We start from the raw sequence: 18,644 nt of genomic DNA on the forward strand, positions 1-18,644 counted from the left end.
TTGAGAAATTGAATACATTGCAGCTTTTGGACTTAGGCCGTCTAACTGCGTGACTCTGATCCTTAACCGCTTTGCATACTGTCTCCCATGTGAATACACTGGGCAATCCCTCCAATTAAACTTTTGCAAAAGACAGAATGGTGCTCAAATGGAGATTCTTGGAAAATGAAGGCTGAAGGAAAATAACCTAACAGAAGGTGTTGACATACTATTTTGCTTTTGGAGGGACTTACTCCAGGGAAAGACACCGGGACTTTTCAAAGGGTGGGTTGGTATCATGTCTACTGGATCCTCTCACGTTTCCTCGCAGGGGCCTTGGGGAGGTCGGGCCTTCCCCACGAGGCGAGGGCACAGAGCAGCAGCACAGGGGCTGGAGCATGTGTGCAGGACATCCCGGGATGAGACCAGCCAGCCTTAAGTCTTTTGGAACGAGGCTGAGAAGCAGGAAATGGGCGATGGCGTAAAAAGCCAACAAGGGCATCCTGCCTGAGCTGCTAGGCCTAGACAACGTGCGGAAGGTGGACTGGGCAAGAGGAAGTTCCCACGCCAAAGAGCATGTGGTTCCAGAGCCGAAGTCAAAAACGTGGGTGTGCCTTTGGCTCAGGAGTGGGAGGAAGGCGCAGAAATTTCAAAAAGCATAAAAGGTCGGTGCTGCGTCACAGGAAACTCATGAATATTTTATCTTTAAAAACGTCCAAAGTGGACCTACTTGATGTTGCTGAGTAAAGTGAGAACTGTAGGCGTTACGTGACAGCCCCGAGTGGTCATTCTTGCATTACGGCATGGCGGACTAGAGATGGCTGGGGGACTGCCTTGAGTCCAGCTGGTCTCGCTCTCATCTGTGCGCTCCAGAATCTTCCCAATAATGGGTCTTAAACACTCTTCGGCCCATGTCAGCTCAAGAGATGTAAAAGGCACTCCATGGCTGACCTCGCTGAAACTCCCACCCGGGCTTCATTTTCTCTGTCCACGTTGGCCTCTCCACCTCCGCACGGCTTCCTATCACATTAGTCAAGCTCCTGCCTTGCTCCCCAAGTTATCGTGGCTTGGATTAAATGTCTGTTCTATGTGCATTAGTCTTGACTGCCCAATGTGATTGTACGCTCTCTGAGGGAAAGGATTTGTCTTTTAAAACTTCTCTTCTTGGGACCTCATGATAAACATGTGGAAAATGGCCAAGGCCTGCCACCTGACTCCAAACAGCACCTGCCACAGTGAAGTAGTTAAAAAGGGGTTTGGAATTGAGATAGTGATCATCCTGGAATCAGCAGTTATCTTCGTGTGGTTTTTTATAATGACAATGTTGATAATAAGGCCTCCTGATAACATGGTGTAGCACGGTTCAAAAGCTCCGAGTTTGAATGCCAGTTCCATCACATATTGACTGTGTGACCCTGGGCAGGGCACTGAGAGCTACAGTTTCCTCCTTGTGAAAGAAAGGTGATCATGGGGACCTCAGAGTGGTCATGAGGATTAAGTCACACACCAAAAGGAAATGGTCTAGCACAGTAAATGGCTATAACAGGCATTCGATCCATTCAGTACAGAAAATTTAAAATCTCTATTGCTTTTTAAAAAGATGTTTATTTTGAGAGAGAGAGAGCATGCGCACATGAGTGGGGGAGGGGCAGGAAAGGGAGGGGAGAGAGAGGGAATCCCAAGCAGGCTCCTCAATGTCAGTACAGAGCCCGATGCAGGTCTCGATCCCACAAACCATGAGATCGTGACCCGAGCCAAAATCAAGAGTCAGACGCGTAACCGACTGAGCCACCCAGGTGCCCCTTTATCACTTTTTATTCTACTGGCTTCCTATTTTCTCCTTTCCTCAGACCAAAATGATAATTTTACCTTTCTTCAAAAGGTGTTTGAAATTAGGTATTTTCTGATAAGAAGTTGGTAGCATATTAACAAAAGATTTTTCTTTCTTTTTTGATAATTATCTGGATCATAAAAACCAATAATAAAATGAAATTACCTTTAGGTTTAGGCTGGGAATCAGGAGGAGGAGGAAGGGAAGGCTGAGAGAGAGCCCTCAGATTGCTGGTAGAAACCTGACCCGCTAACCCTGTATTGAGCACCCATCAGGAGGTCTTGGTTAGCAAAGCCTCACTTAAAGGATTCCTGCCCTGGTTAGCAAGGACGCTCTAGAGTTGGGCTATGAGTTTCCATGGCAGAGCCGTAGCACTGGCTCTCCCACCCACTGGGTTTTGCTGAGGATGGTGTGGCCAAAAGAAGACCACCAGGAACGAGAGCATCAAGACTGAACTTTATTTCACCCAGCAACAGAACAGTAAAATGGCATTCTTCTCTGTAAATTGTATCCCATCTTCTTGTCCTTCCACGCAGGGCTGGTGATAGGGGTTGTTGGGGCTACTGGGCCAGGCGTGAAGGTTCTGCCCACTGGTCAAGAGACCTCACTCCCAGCTGCTGGCTCGGCCCCTGCCTCCCGAGGTCGGCCCATGTATTCGCAGGGCCTTAGGTGCCTCTGTAAGTATAGTAAAACTCTGTTAATCTGCTATCATTCGGTAAAAGAAAGGTGAAGCCACCAGTTGACAAGACGAAACTTTTTCCTGACATCATCGGTTCTTTATTTAAAAGTACAGATGATATTTGAAATGAAATAAGAACTTGGAGGTTCAAATGCATCCAATGAATCGAAGTAGCAGGGACACATTCATCCGCAGTAAGCGCAGCCATTTAAACCCCTATCTTGTCTCCCTAGGCAAAAGCATAGCAAGGCTTAGAAAATAAATGCCTCCTCGTGGTATAAGGCACTTGGAGACAATCACATTGATCATACTGTTCTCCTCTGCAAAAATCAGTACCTTCAATGTCACAGCAAAAAGATGATCTGATCATAAAGGGAGGCCAGAGAGGAATTTCCTCATAAAATTTCTGAATGAAATTTGCATCACATCTTATGATATTCCCTTGTCAATGATTAAAAAAAGGTTTTCCTTGGCAAGCCTGCCTCTATATTCCTTCTTCTGCTTTCCATCCTTATCATTAAACTCAGAGCTGCTAAAAACTAAGGATTACTTGATGTGGTCTGGACAACAAATAAACAGGCAGAAAACTCCTATTTGAAAGCCTTGTTGCAAAGGCTCCTTAATGACTAAACGGAGATTATGGGCTTACAGGAAACACTGTCACCCAGAAAGAGACTTACCAGGACAGCTTTTTCATGTGGGAGTAGTGTAACTAGCCCTTTTGGAAACAGAAAATCAGTTCATCTACTTCCACCCTATCCTCTCTTTGGCCACGCTGGCTTTCTTTCTTGTCCCTCTTTATAACCTCTGGAGGTTTTATTATTTTTATTTTTTTCCCATTAAGAAATTCAGCATTCAGTCTCTTGACTTCCCTTATTTGCACTTGTGCTCAGGGATCAGATGCCACACTTTATTCAGAATGTCACAAATCTTTGTACGAAAATCGATGGCATGCATTTTAAGGTACACACTCGTCATCAGAAAAGCAAATTGCCACAGGCCATAAGGCACATCAGTTTGTCCATTTTCTGTGCTAGTTAAGAAAACTTCTGAGGAAGTCCCAGAGAGGATTTAGGGTTCTGCACACAGTTTTATGTCATCCAGAGATTGGCGGTGTCCCCACTGGGAGTCTCACCCCTTCTTTCTAGGCTGTTCTGAAGCTTCATGGCTCTCAGTGCATTGTATCAAGATATTTAGACAGTGGAGGGAAGGAATGCTGACATGCTAAAGAAAGACTCATGGCTGCATAAATTAATACAAAGCATCAGAGAGATCAAAATCATGAAATTCTTTGATTTCCACAGTTGGATTCATTCCATTAACTGGCTTCCAGGGGCGTCCGGGACATTTGGGGGAGGTTTTTTCTGGAAAGTCAGGTATCAGGTTAAATGAAAGGCTATTTTTTTCTATCTGGATGTCAGGGATCCAATCATCATCAATCTCTGTGGGAGTTGGTGGTGTGTTAGACATCACAGCTGCAATGAGATCTGAGTCCTGAAAGTCAGGCAAGGTAACTGCTATACCTGGCTGGGCTAGGGGAGGGAGGGGTGTTGGCCCTTCTGTCTTCTCTTGTGTCTGCGCAGAAGAGGTAGTACTATCTTCAGAAGAACTTGCCAAATGCTCTATTCTCCAACCATTGTCCTTTTCATTGTCTTTTCTTTTATTTTTATATTTTCCATGGCCATGACCATGCTCATGGGTATGTCCATGGGCTAGGCCACGTCCCCTTTGATGTCCATGGCCAAGGCCATGTCTCCCTTGGTGTTCAAGATCATAGTCAAGTTCCTGTTGATGTCCATGACCAAGGCCATGTTGCTGTTGATGTCCATGGCCAAAGCCATGTTGCTTTTGATGTCCATGGGCAAAGCCATGTTGTTTTTGATGTCCATGGCCAAGGCCACGTCCCCTATTGTGCCTATGGCCTTGGTCATGCTCATGTTTATGGCCATGGCCAAAGCCATGTTTTATTTGCTTTCCATGACCCCAGCCATGCCCACGAGTGGGTCCTTGTTCTTTTCCTGAATCCTGCTCTTCATCTTGTACAGATGCCATGGAAGTGTGGGGTGGACTTACAGTTGTTCCTTCTTTTGTTTTCTCCACTTGTACTGATCGGAAAGGTGAAAAACCTGGAGGCCTTTTCATCAATGTGGTCTAAACAGGAAATATTAAGATGAATGCATTACTGTGAAAACCATACTATCAATGAAGACAGAAGGGACTGAATCTCGGCAACGCTATCTTGGTTTACAATGGGGCAAGTCTACCAGACTTTAAACACTATATTAATATTGAAAAGAGGATGAAATGAGTATTTTTTCCTCTTTTGATTGATTTTATAATTTGTGGGTATTGTTCTTAATAATCTAAGCTGGAGAGTTTTTTCTTCATCTGGAAAAGTTGGTGGTTGAACTACATGATCTCTAGCGTACCTTCTAAGTCTATGATTATATACGCCACAACACATTATTTATTCGTCGATACTGTTTCTTTTAGCACAATTACTGTCTTTATCCTAAAAGGTCCTATGTGGGCTTTTACGAGCTGAATATCTAGGGAGTGTATATCCACAATGACTTTGTTGGACTGAAACACATTAGGACATGTTCACAAGCTTGAAATGCAGTCTTTGTATAATGTTTGTGTTAGGCTATATACGTACATACACATGGCAAAAACCTAAGTCAGAAAAAGAGTGAGAAGAGGCCGAATGCATTGAAGATACGGACTTGTGGGTTATTTCTACCTACAATTTCACTACCTGTGAGAATGTGATGGTTGGAAGCAATGTCTGGCAGTGCAAAGAGCATGGTTTTGGGCGTCACACCAGTCAGACCCTACTAGTTATCAGCATGACAGTGAATAGGGTGGGTTCTTATTTGATCTAGATTTGAATCCAAGCATCGCTGGCTTCACTTCTCCCATCTGTAAATAGGATAATAATAGCACTTGCCTCATAGAGGTGTCAGGAGGAAAATATGTGTGAGGCTCTCACTACAGAGTCTGGGACAGAGATGCACTTCATACTGTTATTATTCACCTTAGGACCTCAGCATCTTTGTAATATTTAGTATCATAACATTGACAATGGGGAAAGTCTCACTTACCTCCCAGGGATCTTTTACAAATTAAAAAAACGATGCAAACCAGTGCTTCCCAAACTTGAACATGGGTATGAATCCTATAGCGATCATGTTAAATGCAGATTTTGAGTCAGTAGATGTGGAGTGGGGCTGAGATCTGCATTTCTCCAGAGCTCCTTAGACATTAGCAGTGGGCACTGGAGAGCTGTGCCTCGTCTCAGGCTCTCCTCGAAGGTACACAGCTTGTGTCAACTCTCCCAGCAGGGTGTGCACTTTGCCAAGAGAGTACGCACTGACAATGGGATGCTGACAATGCGTGACAAGTAGTTAAGAGGGCTGCTGCTCTCATTTCTAGCCATAAAGAGATCAGCACAGAAATGTGAGAGTTCTCCCCAATTTAAGAAGATAGTTTCCCAATTCACTTAAATAATGGTTTATTTCCAACCCCCAAATAGGACTTCAGAATGAGCAACATTGACCCAAGCTGACTGTAATGAGAATCATACCTCTCCCCGTGATTGACAGTGGACAGTAGGGTAAATTTTCTTCTCCCAAGGTATCACATAAACTTCAGCTTTACAGTCTAGAATTTTCTATCCATGAAAACAGAAGTCAAAAGAGAGAACAGTGTTATTCATGAGATGCTTAAACAAGTATAACACATCAAAAAGGTTTCCAAGGAACAAGTATACAGTTGTGTTACTACTCACTCCAAATTTATTGGTATTGCAACTTTCTGTCAACTCTTCATTACTTTCCTTGGAGCACGTGGTTTCCCTGGCTGTGAACTCAATAGAAAATTTCTTTCCAGCCACCACCTGGAAGATTAGCACAAAGGAGGAGCCTGATTAATATTGTTTAATAAATCATATGTTTTTACCCTAAGGACTTTTAGGGAAGAATATTGCCATTTGAATTATATACTGACCAAATGAGAGTTGCACAGAAAAGTACAAATGTTTGACAACAAAACTTTCAATCTGTATGCATGTGAAAAATATTTGGCTAATGGCTAGTCTCATTTCCTTTTCTAATGGGGGGTGGAATCAAACTGTAATTTCTATTTTTATATTTTTCTGAGCTTTATTGTTCAACCACTGCAAAATTCATGAATGACTCAAGGGTGCAAGTTGTAATGGAATCTAAGAAAAGTAGGAAGAAAAACTTAAACATTTTCTTTGAAAATACTGAGAAATACTGAGTTAGTACCACCATAGAAATTATGGAGTTAGAAAAATTATTTGCATTTTTGAGCTTCCTTCTCTTTCTTTTTGATATTAAGAATTTGGTTTTTTTTTTGTTTATTTATTTATGTTGAGAGAGAGGCAGTGAAAGGGAGAGAGAGAGAATCCCAAGCAGGCTCCACGCTGTCAGTGTTGAGCCCAATGCAGGGCTTGAACCCACGAACCATGAGAACATGACCTGACCCAAAACCAAGAGACAGATGTTCAACCGCCTGAGGCCACCCAGGCACCCCCAAGAATTTGTTTTAATCTCTATCAACAGCATTAGTCATTACACAATGCTGTCTTCCATTAAGCAATTTATGGCCCCAATTTTTTTTCAGTCTAGGAGAAGCACAATTTATTTACAAAATAAAATCATGTTTTTAAACCATTCTGACTTTAACCAAGTCCCAAGTGTGGCTTTTTAAGTCATTTTAAAATGTCATATCCTATACTTATTCTATCCTTGAAAAATACACGGTATAAAAATGTTTTTATTAGGTATTGAAAAGTTGGTGTGGTTTCTAGACCAAGGTATTTGGTATTTAATTCTAGTATTTAAGTGTGTGTGTGTGTGTGTGTGTGTGTGTGTGTGTGTGTGTGTGAGAGAGAGAGAGAGAGAGAGAGAGAGAGAGAGAGAGAGAGAGATTATGTAGCCATTAAGAAAATACATCATGCATATCTGTTGACCTGGAGGGATGACCCTTAGTGAAAAAAATGAAGTTATGGAGTGATAGTAGAATCCAATTTTTATAAAAGCAAATGTCAACAGCTTCCCTGTCTCCTTACACTTTGTAAAAACATGGGGAAAGCATGATGGGAGGCAGGTGAGGAAAGCAGAATTGTAGGAAGAACTAAAGCTCCTCCTCCCTCTTTCCTGCCATGGTCTTGTTGGGTAAGCATGGTTAAAATCTTAAGACGAATATAATATTTAACTTCTAAAACTCCCAAGTGTATGTGTAAGTGGTGAAGAAGGTTCTAAGAGAGTGTTAGAGTCTATGCTTTGGTGGTCATTAATTTTCTTGCTCATTTCAGAGTATACTTTGATCCAATTTTTTAGCCTTAGGGTTGATCAGTGTGATGTTGCCTTAGAAAGCTGACAACATATAATGCAAACCACAGTTGTAGACCCAACTTTAATCAGGGTCCAGAGGGGAGGACCTTCTGTTTGAGGGCCTCAAGGTCACATCCATATTGCCATCATCATCAAGTATCATTCTTATCAGAAGTCTTCCTGCTTAAATCCGTCCTGCCCAAGTTTTGCTCTTAAAGTGGAGAACGCTATATAGCAATATAAGTTCCATATGCATTTTAAAAATTAAATTAACAAGCTAGAAAGATATAAGTAAATATTCATCAGATCTCAGGATGAGGAAGGTCTTTCCTAGGTGAAAAGCAGAGGAAGGAAACCTAAAGGAAGGAAAAAACTGTCTAAATTTGACTATACAGAAATGAAAACTGATTCTCAAAAATCACAGTAAGCAAAGTAGCAAGGCAAACTGGGAAAAATATGATGTAGGATCAATATAAAGCCCAGCGCCAAAACCAATGTGCAAAGGACGTGAATAGATATTTCAGAAAAGAAGTTAAAATGGTCATTTGTCCTGGAAAAAAAACATTTACTTCATTAGTAACCAAGGATATGCACCTTAAAAAAGCAATGCAACATCGTTTTTAATCTCCCATGTTGGCAAAGATGAAAACCAGCGATGATGCCTGGTGTTGGCCAGGTGTGGGGAACATGCAGCCTCAATTACTGCTGGTAGGAGTAGAACTCAAGACCATTAATCAGTGTCTAAATATCCAGTTGACGCGAATGTAAATTGGCAAAATTGCCAATGTTTTTGTAATTTGGCAATTTGATTCGTCTTAGACATATACATATCCCTTGACATTTCTAGGACTTTGTCAAAGGAGAAGTTCCTTAATGTGCACACACAGATCCTTGACGTATATTCGTTTGAGCAGAGGCAGGGAGGAACACTGATGGCAGCGGCAGCAGGGGTGAGGCAAAACAAACAGCATGTGACAGAAACCACAGCCATTCACATGTGAAAAATAGAGGATTTAAGAAGTTCTCAGTTTCTGAAATATGACACCAGCTTGAAATGGACATGCATTCAAACAGGACTAAACATGCAAAGCCAAGGCAAGACTAAAACCATAAAATAAATCTCTAGCAACTTGGCAGGTTGGTCATTTGGAGGTTGGCTCTTAGCAACGTCATCTTAATGATAAACTGGGTTTTAGTAAATTGGCTGCTTCCATCAAGGCTGTGCCTCGAAGATCTACGAGCAAATTCTTCTCTTTCAAGGCAAACAGCAACAAAGATTAATTTCTTACAACTAAGTTTGAAATTTTCACAACATTCCCAATTGATCTGGCAAAAGAAGGGATGTGGGATCCCTTCAATTCACAGCATTACCTGGTGGTGTTCCCTGGCATCCTTGCATACATCTAGCGCATACACGCTAGAACATTGATGTGCTAATTTACAGAGAGAATTGTAACAACTAAGACGGCTATATATTCGTGCTTGGGAATTAGTGGTTCTCTCCCTGACAGCAGACCTCTGGCATGTAATAAAGGGCAGAGGACGGTGCTACTACGACAACATTACGAATAAGGGACATTCACAGGGAAGCGGAGATGTAAATTGCAAAGGAAAGGTGACAAACAGGAGTAGCACAGATTGATATCTTCCCCAAGTGAATTCGGTGTGGGTCACGTGCCAGTGAGACCAGGGAGAGGGTAAGGACATGGGGGCGGGGGGCGGGGGGGCAGGAATAAGTGCCTGAGTAGGAGACAGATCAAAGGGTCAGGTTTGATTCACTTTAATACCATTCATTTAGGGGTTTTCTTCCGGTTATAAAAAAAAAACTAAAACAGGAAATTAGAAGGATGGAAATAAATAGCCCATTGGGCTGTCACCTAAAAACCACCACTGTGAATAGTGTGAGGCACCTGTTTCTTTTCAGCATTGTTTTCTGTACTTTAAAAAAAATTTTTTTTAATGTTTATTTTTGAGAGAGAGAGAGAGAGAGAGACAGAGTATGAGCAGGGGAGGAGCAGAGAGAGAGGGAGACACAGAATCCGAAGCAGGCTCCAGGCTCCAAGCTGTCAGCCCAGAGCCTGATGCGGGGCTCAAACTCACAGACCGTGAGATCATGACCTGAGCCGAAGTCGGACGCATTATCAACTGAGCCACCCAGGCGCCCCTGTTTTCTGTACTTTTTCAAAGATGAATGTGTGTTCAGTTTTATGGCTTCTTGTTTTCCACTGCATATTTTAACACGGGTCATTGCCGACACGCCAAGAGCGCCTCAGAAAGATACTTTAAGCTGCTGCTTATTTGCTCCATTTGAAGGGCATGCCAGACATATTTCATCACCTCTGTATTATTGATCATTTTGACAGTTTACCTTTTCTTTTTGGCTTTTATTGTTAAAGCTGCAGCGAATATCACTGTACATAAAGACGACTTCTAGTTTCTATTTCTAGAAATTCAATTATTAAGTCAAAAGTATGAGCTCGTTTTTAGTGATATTTCTTTCACCAGATTATAAAGATCATGTTGGCTTGCTGTAACAGTTTGGTTTTATTTTGATGACTTTTCTTTAGCTGGTATTTACAGAAGCCAGTTTTGAGGTCTACCATAGGACTCTGTTCATGAATACATTGGTCATAGGTTGCTGGAGTGGAAGGAATTTGGGATCTATTAATCCAGGCACTCAATTTTCAGATGGGGCCACAAGGGCTGAGTGAGTCTGAGTGGCTGGCTGTGGGGTTGCTGAGGACATTGGTGGTGCTGTGGTAAAGCTGGGTCTCTTAACCCCTGGACCAGGACACTCCTTTGCCTTTATTGACAGGGCATGGAAAGAGAGATGAATCCCCAGAGGGTACATTTGTAGGAGGGAAGGGTCCCCCAGGTAGGGGAGAAACGACTTGGAGGTGAGAGGGTGAAGACAGCCTGGGCAGTGACAGATGATGGGGCTGAGCCCAAGGCACAAAGTGATGCCACAGAGAGAGATGAGTCCAGAAAGGCAAAGAATGACTCTTGCTTTTCCTAGCACTGAATTTTGTTAATTATAGAATAGTTGCTAGTATTTAGAGAGCGATTGAGAGTTTGAAAAGTGACTGACATATATGTTCTTATTTGATCTTCACCCCTATCGTTTACAGAGAGAAAATGGAGAAAATGTTCTAAGTGACTCTTCCAAGATCACTCACAAAGAATGCAGCGAGGTTGGGACTTGAAATTCAAATCTCCCAAATCCTGTTCACCGTGACACTGGTTCTCAATGCAGAGCCAAGGACAGTGGTAAAATTAGTAAGCCATTCACACATCGGCTATAAGATCACTATTTTTGTAGCATAATTTACAGACCTGTACTGTTGCACTTTTCACGTGGTCAATCTTGAAATAGAACGTTCCATTATTCTCTGCATTAAGCTTTGCAGTGGAATGATTCAGAGCCACCTCCAGCTCTGGGCTGTTGACAGGTATCTCTTTGGGACAGCCAGGGCAAATACTGGGAGGCGGTTCTATAAAATCCTCTCCTGAAAAAAATCAGCTTTTAAGTCAGCGTGTCACTGAAGGAGAAGTGTATCCTACTACCTCCCCTGCACATGACCTGCAGGGTCATTTACAGAGGATCACATGACAGCCCAAGGCCCAGGAGTGAGTGGGTGGAGGTTGTCTGTCTGACCTTCACCTTACTGCCTCTCCTCTTTTCCTCTTCTCAGAGCCAAGTGTGTTTAGGGGAAACATTCAATCAGGAGACACTAGTGGCTCAATTGATATGCTGTACTTTTCCTAAGTTTTTGCATTTGTCATGGAAACTGCAAAAAGCAATGCTTAACTTAAAGGAAAGATTCTCTATGGGAAAAATGTAAGTCCTATTTTTCCGGGGAGCAGGCAGCTTCAGTCATGCTTCTCATCAGGAAATGTATACAACTATCTTCCGAGGATGAGAAAAACTGACGCTTGACATAAGAAATAAGGACTTGGCCATAATCTTGCAGTATTTCCCTTTCCCTCCATTATAACATGTAGGGGAAAAAATCTTTAATTGAAAAGGCTTATTTTTACTCTGAGTGGTCAAAAATGAGATGCAGCTTTCCCCATTTACAGCACCTGATTTTAGGGACATCTTGTACAAGGAAACTGGCTGGTGTTGTACCCAGAGGCCAGCAATTTCCCCTTTTGCCACCACATTCCCTCCCGGCTACTTCCAGAGCAGTCTCCCCTATGCCTACCGCCATACTGCTGGGCAGAGATGGGCTAAGTTGTTCTCAGTAAACCTGCTGGTCATATAGACTTTGTGGCAAATGACAGACACCAAAGCACGAGTTCTGTGAAAAGACCTAGCTAGTTGTCCGGGACCAACATGCAGCATAGAGCACAAGCACGCATCAGCTCCTACCTGGATAGAGTTCACACTTCTGCGACAAAGAAGCAATTCTTAGCTGCAGATCCACGTGTGCGTGATCTGTACATTCACCGATATCCTGGTTTTTAAAAAGGACATAGGTACATAAAGTTAACACATGTTTAAGAAGCTTTAAATAAACAACTAGTATACTAAAAATAGTATATTGACTTTACAAATCATCACATAGAGAACCAAAAGAAAACACAGTCTGATCGCAAAGGGAGAATAAAAAACAATTAGTTAACAGCATCAACAATGAACAGTAGACACAAACCCACAGAAACATGATGGGTTTCTGAGATGATAAGAATACCTAGTATAGAAATAATAACCATATAAATGAATGGATAAAATTTTCTTTTAGAAAGGCAAAGGTTTTTAGATTAAGTTAAAAACAAAATTAATGTATTGCATCTTCAAGTATAATTTCTGATCATAAAAAAAGAAAGGTTAAATATAATGAATGAGCAAAGCTATAGGAGGCAAGTATGACAAAAAAAGGAGCTAAAATATAATTAATATTGGAAAAAGTAAAATTCAAGGTAACAAAAAACCTCACAAACGTAGTAAAAAAGATTATTTTATTTTTGTAAAAGATACAGTCTGGAAGCATGGGATCAAGACACATAAAGCAGAAAATGTATAGGAATAGAAATGGATAAAAATCATTGTGGTGGGAAAATTTAATGTACAAGTATAAACCTAAGACAGGCCAAATGGAATAAATAAATAAATAAGGTCACAGAAGACTTGAGTAACATAATAAAGATTTATTTAAATCATAATTTCACACAATACACATGATTTAAAGTGACACTTTCATAAGTATGATGCAAAATTTTTAATCGCTTCCATTCTAGGTCACAAAAACGGCTCAATAAATTTAGCAAATCAAAAACAATACAGGCCATGTTCTTTGGCCTCAGCACCAAAAAGAAAAAAAAAAAAACTCCCTGAAAATTAATGACGTAAATTGAAACAAATAAACAACTTGGAAATATAAACACATTTGCCTAAATAGGCAGGGTTCCTTGGATAAGGAAAAAAGTGAGAGACGAAAGAAGAAAAATGAGAATTCCACATCATATTGCCAGAGCACCATTTAGAATTACCTTGTGGCTTTATATGCTTTTGTAATTTAAAAAGGGAGATGAGAAACAAACAAAACAACTCCAAATGTAGGTGTTTCTCTCAAAAAATTCAAAAAGGAAACAATAATAAATAGGCTCAAGGAAAATAAGAAGGAGAAAACAAGATAAAGCCAGATTATAAACTTTTCAAAACTGATAAGTTAGGAAACAGAAAGCACTAGCATTAAAAAATAAATCCAGGGCACCTAAGTGGCTCAGTCAGTTAAACATCCCTCTTGATTTTGGCTCAGGTCATGACCTCATGATTTGTGAGACTGAGCCCGCACAGGGCTCCCTGCTGATAACTAGGAAGCTGCTTAGGATTCTCTCTCTCCCTCTCTCTCTCTCTCTGTCACTCCCTGCTCACTTGCTTGCTCTCTTTCCCTCTGTCTCTCAAAATAAATAAATAAACATTAAAAAAAAAATCCAAAATATCACTCTTGAGGTAAGGAAAAAAATCAAATGTATATGAAAGGCAACATAGCAAAGTATACAGAGGAGTATAAAAATAGAAGAGAATATTATAAACAAGTATATGATCATTTAAATGCCAAAGAAATACTTTCCTCAAAAACTATAAATAACCAATATTGACTTAAAAACAAGAAGAAAACTTGAATAGACCAATGACTGGAGAAGAAGGAGAGAATGCTATTCCTAGTCTAAACTTCCATTCTACTTTCCACCTCCAAATAACAGAGATGTTTTATGGATGAATAATTTCAAAAATTAAGGTATATATATTCCCATGTTATATAAACTGTCTCTGAATACAGAAAATAGTGGCAGAGGTGCTTGCCTGGCTCAGTTGGTGGAGCAGATGACTTTTGATCTCAGGGTCATGGGTTCAAGCCCCACAATGGGCACAGAGATTACTAGAATAACATAAATAAACTTAAAAAAAAAAAAGAAAAGAAAACAGTGGCAAACTATTTTCATTATGTAAAACTGTAATCAAGATATTAAAACCTAAAAAAATAGAACACACATACAAACACACACCCAGAAACTGTTAAGCCACTTTCATTTGTAGATATAGATGTAGAATTTCTAAACTAGAAATAGGATCCAGAAGCATATTTAAATAATAATTAACACTAAACACATAGTGAGTTCAGTTTAAGAATCTAAAGATCGCTGTTAGGAAAGCTGTCAAAACAACATAACAGATTAAATTAGAAAAATTTAATATCATATTTTAACATCTATTCTAAAGCTAAATTCAATACCAATTCCTTATTTAAAACCAAACCAAAACAGAACAAAACTCTTTAAAGAACAGGAATGTAAGGATGCTTCCTTAACATGACAAAGAATGTCTGCCTGGAACCCACAGCAAAATAATGACAAAATTCTAGAGGCTTTCCAAATAAAATCAGGCCTAAAACATGACAGTGTGTAATCACCATTGTTTCAAAAATTATCTCTGGCTATTTGGGTCAATTCATTGAGATATAGAACAAAAAAGTAAGCATCAGAAAGAAGAAAATAAAGGTATTTTTTGCATAAGATATTATTGTATGCCTGGATGAAAAGAATCAATGAGAAGCTGTTAGAGCTAATAAGAATTCAGTGAAGTTGCTGGATATAAGAAAAATAAATAAAAATTGATACAGTTGTATATATAATAACTTATTTAAAAGAGAAAAAATACAAACATAAGGATTTAATTCCTAATAGCAATAACCAACAACAAAAAACAAAATGAATCTAGGATTATCATTAGTGAGAAATATTCTAGATATATATACAGACAAAAAAAAATCACTAAAAATTGTCCATGTCCCCTACAAAAAAGACAAGAGGGAAATATACTAAGATATCTTTGGATATTTGGGAATGTGTGATTCAGTGTTATTTTTTTCTATGTTTCTGCATTTTCTTAAAGTTTTTTATATATGTATATTTCCAATAAAGGAACATATATATAATGTCATATTTTTTAAAGATACAGCGAACACCACATTTACGATATCTTTTTTTTTTTAATTTTTTTTTTAACGTTTATTTATTTTTGAGACAGAGAGAGACAGAGCGTGAACGGGGGAGGGTCAGAGAGAGGGAGACACAGAATCCGAAACAGGCTCCAGGCTCCGAGCTGTCAGCACAGAGCCGGACGCGGGGCTTGAACTCATGGACCGCGAGATCATGACCTGAGCTGAAGTCGGCCGCTTAACCGACTGAGCCACCCAGGCGCCCCCACATTTACGATATCTTAATTTTGGATGGGGTGAGGAAGCTGGAAGTAGCCCAAAGGTTCTCAATTCTATCGGCATATTTAGTTTACATGAGAAGATTTTAGATCATTCTGATTCCAGGGACACACCCAGGCCAATTACATCAGAACGTCTGGGGGAATGGCCTGGGAATAGGCATTTTTTAAAGCTAGCTGAGTGATTCTAATATGCAGCATAGCCTGAGAACTACTTATGAAACCTCTTATGTGGTGCTTTTCAAGCCTTAGTATGCAAACAAATCACCTGAGGATCTTGTTAATATGCAGATTCTGATTTAGAAGGCATGGGGGTGGTTGAGATTCTACTTTTCTAACAGCTTCCCTGGTGATGCTGATGCTGCTGGTCATTGTAACACACTTTGAACAGCAAGGCCTTAAACTATACCAATGTGGGCAGAACACTTCATTTCTATTTCATGCCCTTGAGCTATACTAACACCTCTGTGAGACAGGTGTTTTTCTTCACTCTTTTAAAATTTTTATTTTAATGTTTGTTTTTGAGAGAGAAAGAGAGTGCAATGAGGGAGGGGCAGAGACAGAGAGAGAGAGTGAGAGAAAGAGAGAGTGACAGAATCTGAATCAGGCTCCAGGCTCGAGCTGTCAGCACAGAACCTGACTTGGGGCTTGAACCCACAAACTGTGAGATTATGACCTGAGCCGAAGTTGGATGCTTAACCAACTGTGTTCTTCACGCTTTTATAAATGAGGAAGTGGAGGCCCAGAGAGGCTGAACCAAAAATCTGATTGGCTTTGTGGCTCCAACTGGCCTTAGAGTGTCTCTCTGTGTTGCAAATAGAAAACTAAATTGAGGCCTTACAAATAGATTAAAGCTAGAAAGGATGTAGGCTTATGTAACCTCAAGCCGTTAACTAAATGTAACAGCAGGAGGTGTTAATGGATGCTTGAACGTCAGACTTGAATCAAACTGGCAAAGTTAAATAGTAGTGAGAACATATCTTTTTAGAAGATTACTCTCTTTTTACTGTTTTTTTTTTTATTATGGTAAAATAGATACAGTGTAAAATTTGCTATTTTAACCATTTAAAAATGTACAATTCAGGGGCACCTGGGTGGCTCAGTCAGTTGAGCGTCCAACTTCGGCCTAGGTCATGATCCTGCGTTTTGTGCGTTCGAGCCTCGCGTCGGGCTCTGTGCTGACAGCTCAGAGCCTGGAGCCTGCTTCGGATTCTGTGTCTCCCACTCTCTCTGCCCCTCCCCTACTCACGCTCCGTGTCTCTCTGTCTCTCAATAATAAATCAACGTTAAAAAAAATTTTTTTTAAATGTACAGTTCAGTGGCATTAATTGCATTCAGTCGTGTGCTGCCATCACCACTGTTTCCAAAAACTTTCATCACCTCAATAAACAATTATTAAACAATAAATCCCCATTCTCCCTCCTCCAGCCTCTGATAAACTTTAATCTACTTTTTATCTCTATGAATGTGCTTATGCTAGGTATTTCATATAAGTGGAATCATACATTTGTCCTTTTGTGTCTAGCTTATTTCACTTAGCATGATTTCAAGGTTCATCCACCTTGTAGCATGTATCAGATCTTCTTTCCTTTCTATGGCTAAACATTTTCCATTGTCTTATCCATAGATGACATTTTGTTTACCCATTCATCTGTTGACGGACCTTTGGGTTATTTCCACCTTTTGGCTATTGGGAATAATGCTACAATGAATATTGACATCCAACTAACTGTTTGAGTCCCCGTTTTCAATTCTTTTGGGGTATACGCCTAGGCGTGCAGCTGCTGGGTCATATGGTAACTCTATGTTTTTCTTTTCGAGGGACTGCTAAACTGTTTTCCACAGTGGCTGCATCATTTTGCATTCCCAGCAGGAATATGCGAAAGTTCTAATTTCTCCACAGCTGCCTCATTACTTGCTATTTTCCAATGATTAAAAATTATAACCATCCTCTGGATCTGAAGTGGCATCTCACTGTGGTTTGTATTCACATTCTTCTGATGGTGCTTATTGGCCATTTATAGTTTTTTTTTAGAGAAATATCTTAAAAATTTTTTTTTAATGTTTATTTATATTTGAGAGAGACAGAGACAGAGACAGAATGCGAGTGGGTTAGGGGCAGAGAGAGAGGAAGACACAGAATCCGAAGCAGGCTCCAGTCTCCAAACTGTCAGCACAGAGCCCGACGTGGGGCTCAAACCCACGAACTATGAAATTGTGACCTGAGCCGAAGTCAGACACTCAATCGACTGAGCCACCCAGGCGCCCCGAGTAATATCTTTTTAATCCCTTTGCCTGTTTTTAAATTGGGTTGTCTTTTTGTTGTTACATTGTAGAGGTTTTTAATATAGTCTTCATCCTAACCCCTTATCAGATAAGTGATTTGCAAATTTTTTCTCCCACTCTGGGAATTTTCCAATTATGAAATTAGTATATGCTTCAACAGAAACATTGAGAAGGACTGAAGAGTTCCAAAAAGTATGAAGAATCAGAATAAAACACCTATATTCCCACCTGAAGGTTAATGATATTTTATATTTTGGCATATTTGTTTCTCATCACTATTGATACTTATGTTTACACGTTTGAATGAATCTGTCTATATAGTTCTTTACCTTATTTTTTTTACTTAACATATTATAGCCATTTCACTAAGTCACTAAAAACTTGAAACAGAATCTTAATGTCCACACATATTCCACTATATGGATATACTACTATAATTTACTTAACCATTCCCTACTGCTGAAGATATGTTACTTCCAATGTTTTTCTATTAATAATAAGGCTGAAATTAACACCTTGCTGTCTGGATTCCTCATTTTCTTCCCATAGTTTAGAAGCCTAAAAGTCAAGTTACTGGATTTAAGTCATCCATTGCTTAAAGCAGTCTTTGGCTAAAATGCCAATATCCTTGGGGAGGTCTTCATGCCTTAGCTATCTCTTTTTTTTAATATATATATATTTTTAACGTTTATTTTTGAGACAGAGACAGAGCATGAACGGGGGAGGGGCAGAGAGAGAGGGAGACACAGAATCGGAAGCAGACTTAGCTATCTCAACATGTGCTAA

General features: G+C 40.1%; 1 protein-coding gene across 3 annotated transcripts in view; it reads right to left on the minus strand.

Annotated features, from left to right (window-relative positions):
- Nucleotides 1-2,254: 2,254 nt before the first annotated feature.
- KNG1 (kininogen 1) overlaps nt 2,255-18,644 on the minus strand; it is a 28,546-nt gene continuing 12,156 nt past the window's right edge. The window contains exons 6-11 of one of the 3 annotated variants that reach the window (XM_060639470.2): nt 12,222-12,306; nt 11,183-11,355; nt 6,280-6,387; nt 6,076-6,162; nt 4,563-4,640; nt 2,255-2,485 (exon numbers count right to left, since the gene is read on the minus strand). In XM_060639470.2, the coding sequence (XP_060495453.1) occupies nt 2,405-2,485; nt 4,563-4,640; nt 6,076-6,162; nt 6,280-6,387; nt 11,183-11,355; nt 12,222-12,306 (612 nt within the window). In that variant the 3' untranslated portion in view covers nt 2,255-2,404. The other 2 variants (XM_060639472.2, XM_060639469.3) reach the window with 2 other exon arrangements.

This window comes from Panthera onca, chromosome C2 (assembly GCF_046562875.1).
Source record: "Panthera onca isolate mPanOnc1 chromosome C2, mPanOnc1 haplotype 2, whole genome shotgun sequence".
In the NCBI taxonomy this organism is placed as follows: Eukaryota; Metazoa; Chordata; class Mammalia; order Carnivora; family Felidae; genus Panthera; species Panthera onca.